General features: G+C 31.7%; 1 protein-coding gene across 1 annotated transcript; it reads left to right on the plus strand.

Moving 5' to 3' along the window:
• Window positions 1-2,914: 2,914 nt before the first annotated feature.
• LOC123273891 lies at window positions 2,915-4,413 on the plus strand (the record flags this gene model as incomplete). Its single annotated transcript, XM_044741371.1, has 2 exons — window positions 2,915-3,142; window positions 4,230-4,413. Coding segments are annotated over 2 exons (386 nt in total), but the record flags the coding sequence as incomplete, so codon positions are not given.
• Window positions 4,414-5,437: the final 1,024 nt, after the last annotated feature.

Genomic DNA, 5,437 nt, shown 5'->3' on the forward strand with positions numbered 1-5,437 from the left:
GAAACATTTGGGGAAGATTCCTAGGACCTCAAAACGTCTAGGCTTTTCGCCACTATTCTTATATGCAAAACCAGGTCGATAAGATTTTCCAACGAGTATTTACATAATTTGATGCGAGGAGACTGATTTTGATAATTAACAAGTTATATGGTGGTCCAGTTTCTTGTTACAAACAATTTAATTATTGTTTAATTAATAAATAAGTTTAATTAATAAATAAGTTTAATTAATAAATAAGTTTAATTTATTGCTTAAACTTAAATTACAAGAAAACTGTCATTGATAGCTCATAAATAATAACAAAATTAGCTTCCTTGCACTAAAATACATGAAGAATGCCTGAATCATCTTTCGTCTATCTCTGTTATTCATTAAGGTAGACCGTCTTTAAAATATAAACTTTTGCCAGATCTGTTTGACCAAAAATTGCGCGCGCATCCACAGACCTGGCGAAAAGTATTTTTTAAGACGCTATATCTTAATAAATAATAGAGATAGACGAAGGATGATTCAAACATTATTTATCTATTTTGGTGCAAGAAAGGTAATTTTGTAATTATTTAAGAGCTATCAAGTATAGTTTTCTTGTAATTTAAGATAAAACAATTAAATTGTTTTATAACAAAAACTGAACCACCGTAGAACTTTTTAATGATCAAAATCGGTTTCTCGCATCAAATACATAAATACACGCTGGAAAATCTTATCAACTTGATTTTGCATACAGCCATAAGAATAGCAACGAAAGTACTAGTTAATTAACATCTATTGAAAACTCGATTTTTTAAAAACGGGCTAGAACCAATAACTTCCCAACTTTGAAAATTTTCAATTTTCTTAGCGGGAGAGTTAAAAGAGACATAAAAAAGAATTTTCGTGGAATTTGACTAAGTCTAACAAATAACTAAAATAATAAATGAGCTTTCAAAGATTTATCATGATGAATTTGCTCTAAATTGTTTAAAAAATGTACTGAAAAAATTGTAAAATCTTGCAATGACTGTAACATCTTTAAAAAAAGTCAATTACTAGTAGAAGCCGCTGTATCCTGACAATAAAAAATTCATTTCTAGGCTCTGTCATGCTCTTACGTATAATTTAAATAGTAATTGATGTCGGTGTATTCTATAACTTGGTAAAATTACTCTAAATTGTTTTAAAAATGTACTAAAGAAGAAAGTAAGATCCTCCGATGTCCGTAACCTTATCAAAAGATTCATTGTGTAGCTTATACGGTATTTTAACGTATAAATAAGTTAATGAAAGCAAAAAAACTTTTTTCATAAGCCCGAAGAGCTCTAAATTTTAGAACAGCAAAATCTATAAGCTCGGAGAGCTCGAAATAAGATATAAATTATACTTTAGAGCTCAAAAAGCTCAAAAACGTCACGAGTGCAATTTTAAGCGCTTATACATATGGAATTTGCGGGAAGTTTCAGGAATGACCGTTAAGGTCTACCGTTTTCCTGATTTTTTTTTCCGATTCATGCGAACACAAACAAATAAATTTGAGTTGAATTATACTTTTACTTTCAATAAATTTTTTTTTCTTTCTGTGATTAATAATTCATCTACTTTGAAAAGTTTACAAATAACACAAGCGCTTAAGGCATGCACATTTGGATTTTCCAAACTTTTTTTTGTTATAGTCACTTTAAAAAGTCAACTTTTGAATACTGAATGGCATTTCTAAATGTACTCTTTTATAGAGACTTTATCGTATTGTATTTTTTACAAAGCCTATAGGCCACGAAGTTTACCTCCCCCTTTTTTATGAATTTTTTCTGTACAACCGAACAGAATTGAAAGACATTGTAAAAAAAAGTCACATTTTAGTGTACCGACTGATACTTCTCAGTAAATTTTAAACTTAGTTACTAATGAGTCGAGTCAATTATTAATCTGATGACAGTTTATTACGAAAAAGACCTAAATATTTCGTTATTTGGCTCTTATCCCTTTAAAAAAGAAAAAAAAAAACTTAGAAAGCAGCAAAAACAAAAAATTTAGAGGTGAATTTGATATCAACTAATTTTCGGAATTCGCGTTAAAGCAAGAGATGCGAATGTACAAAAACAAACGTGAATTTACCTGTTTGACTTCGTCTTGGTCGTTAAAAATACGCCCGTTTTCATACATTCCCGCTAAAATCCTTAAGCTCATATCTAATCATCGTTGATATCAAAAAACCGCAACTTTATGACCGCATGACATGAATATCTATTTAATGTAAAATTAATGATTTTTAACTTCCCGCTAAGGAAATCGAAGATTTGAAAATATCGTGAAATTATTGTGTGTGTATGTGAACCGCTTCTAACTTTTGAATGATTAAACCGATCGATTAACTCAAAATTAGATTTCCTGTAAATTTTAACCGATTCATACCGATAGATTTTGAGACATCTCAAAAAAAAGAAAAACATTTTATAGAAGTGGTTACAAAAAAACCCACGTCGATCGCTGCCAAACCGGTCAAAATCGCTCGATTCGTTCGAGAGGTATCGTAAACGGAAGCAAACCTAAAAGTGTCTTTTCAAAATTACTCTGAAATTCACAGTTTCATCAATTCAATGATTCTTTACGAGGCTGAAAAACTGCGTCCAATGCCGCCAACTGCGTGAAAATCGGTTCATTCATTCAAAAGTTATTGCGGTTTAAAAATTCAAAAAATAGTGTTTTATTAACTTTCTGTCAGATATTTGAGCTAGGAGAAATAAAAAATACAAAAAAATTATATTTTTGAGCTCAAAGAGATCAAAAACGTAATAAGTGCAATTTTGAGCGCTTAATTACGAAAGTAGCGGGAAGTTGCAGGGATGGCCTTCATGGTAACCGTTTTCCTAATTTTTTTTTACCAAAAATTTAATTGGGTAAATATCTATTTAAACTAATAAAATGTTGAAATTAACAGCGTTGTCGAGAAACACATGCATTGCTTCTGAAAATGAGGAAGAAAGAATTATAAGAGAAGAAACGATAGATGTCAATGAAGAATGCAATGTAACTATTGATGAAGATGAAAGAAATAGAATATTAAGAAAAGATTTGATGGAAGTTGGTGAGAAAACTAATGAAAATATGGAAACTGCTAAAGAAAATAAAGTAAATAATACTGTAGTACCGGAAACAAACAAAAATGGTAATTCATATTTTTTTTACTATTATCATTTAATGCAAGTGCATGTCTAAATGTTAGTATGGAATTATATATTAGGGTGGTCGTTAAAAATTAAATTTTTTTCGGCGCGTTTATAAAATAAGTGAGATGAAATTTTTGATATTTCCGAAAAATAAAGGTTTTAATGTTAAAATGACCGACTTAATAGAGTTTATAAGTTTACTGATAAGATTATCTCGATGGATATGAATTTAATCTAAAACCGAAAGGAGCCGTTTTGTAGAGAATTTAATTTCCTACAAGCCTGTTTTCATGATTTTTTATCCAAATTTAAATACTGTGACAAATATTTCAAAAAATTATAATTTTATCGGAAAATTAACTTCAATTGACCGTCGGCACGTGTTCTTTTTGTTTAAGATCAAAAAGCTATATTTTTTCCGTAGTTTTTCGTCAAAAGGAAGGATTTTTTTGGGCGCCGGAAAAAATTTAATCTTTAATGACCACCCTATTATACAGAGTGTCCCAAAAGTAACGGACGCCATTGTAGCATTTGATAAAAAAAATAATTCTGAGATGAAAAGTCCTTAGCCATTTTTTAATCAGACGCATAGATAATTAATTATTAATTAAAATAATGTCCTTTTATGCATTAGAGAGAGAGCACCAGTGTCCAGTCAAGTGCGTTCCAAACGAAGACGCTTGCACGTGTGAATGTGTAAGTAAATGTGTGTGACTACGTTAGCTATAGTAGCTAGTTAGTCATACAGTTAGTTGTGTCTTTGTTTGCCACATACTTTACTGGACACTGACGCTCTCTCTCTAACACATAAAGCGACGTTACTTTAATTAATAATTAATTATTTATGCGTCTAATTAAAAAATGACTAAGGACTTTTCGTCTCAGAATTATTTTTTTCATCAGATGGTACAATGGCGTCCGTTACTTCTGGGACACCCTGTATATACTTTAATCCTTATGATAAATTTGACCAATCACGATACGAATAGTTTGCTTACATGATGTATTTTTAAATTTTTCTTCTAAATTATAAGAAAGTATATAAATATAAATATTTTAATCTACTTTTTTTAACATATGATATAGCAGAGAAGTCAACGTCAAAAATCCGAAAGATTGCGCGAATGAAGCTAAAACGTTTGACAAAAGGCAAGTACGCAAACCAGAAAGGAAAGAAGCCAAGCAAAAAGGCAAGGATTGAACTGGCGAAAAAAAAAATTAATTGTGAAAAAAAAAAGTTGTGATTGTTTGTTATAAATGAAAAGTTATATCGGTTAAAATAAAAGATTTTGTTCAAAATTATTGAAAGTCGTTTAGAGCTAAAAATACGGAAGGGAGTACCTGGGATACTCGCTCATACTCGGTTTGGATCCTGGAGTACTCCTGGTTTATTTAATAATTATTTAAAATTATTTAGAGCTAAGAACTACGGAGAAAAGTAGCTGGGGTACTCGCTCATACTCTGTTCGAGTCCAAGAGTGCTCCTGGTCCATCAAGTAATTATTTTAAATTATTTGGAGCTAAAAACTACGAAGGAAAGTACCTGGGGTACTCGCTCATACTCGATTCAGGTCCTACAGTGCTCCTGTTTAATTAAATAATTATTTAAAATAATAAGGAGCAGAAAGCTAGAGAAGGAAGTACCTGGGGTACTCGCTCATTCTAGGTTCAGATCCTGGAGTACTCCTGGTTTATTAAATAATTATTTAAAATTATTTAGAGTTAAGAACTACGGAGGAAAGTAGCTGAGGTACTCGCTTATACTGTGTTCGGGTCCTGGAGTGCTCCTGGTCTATCAAGTAATTATTTTAAATTATTTAAAGCTAAAAACTACGAAGGAAAGTACCTGGGGTACTCGCTCATACTCGGTTCAGGTCCTGGAGTGCTCCTGGTTTATTAAATAATTATTTTAAATTATTTAGAGCTAAGAACTACGGAGGAAAGTAGCTGAGGTACTCGCTTATACTCTGTTCGGGTCCTGGAGTGCTCCTGGTCTTTCAAGTAATTATTTTAAATTATTAGGAGCTAAAAACTACGGAGGAAAGTACCTGGGGTACTCGCTCATACTCAGTTCAGGTCCTGGAGTGGTCTGTTTAATTGAATAATTATTAAAAATAATTTCGAGGAAAAAACTAACGAAGGAAGTACCTGGGGTGCTCGTTCATTATCGGTTCCGTTCCTAGAGTGTTCCTCGTATCTTGAATGATTTTGAAAAATAATTTGGAGGAAGAAACTATAGATGTATTCACCTGGGGTACTCGCTTATACTCGGTTTCGGTCCTCGAGTGCTCCTG

The sequence above is a fragment of the Cotesia glomerata genome, unplaced genomic scaffold, assembly GCF_020080835.1.
Source record: "Cotesia glomerata isolate CgM1 unplaced genomic scaffold, MPM_Cglom_v2.3 scaffold_155, whole genome shotgun sequence".
NCBI lineage: Eukaryota > Metazoa > Arthropoda > Insecta > Hymenoptera > Braconidae > Cotesia > Cotesia glomerata.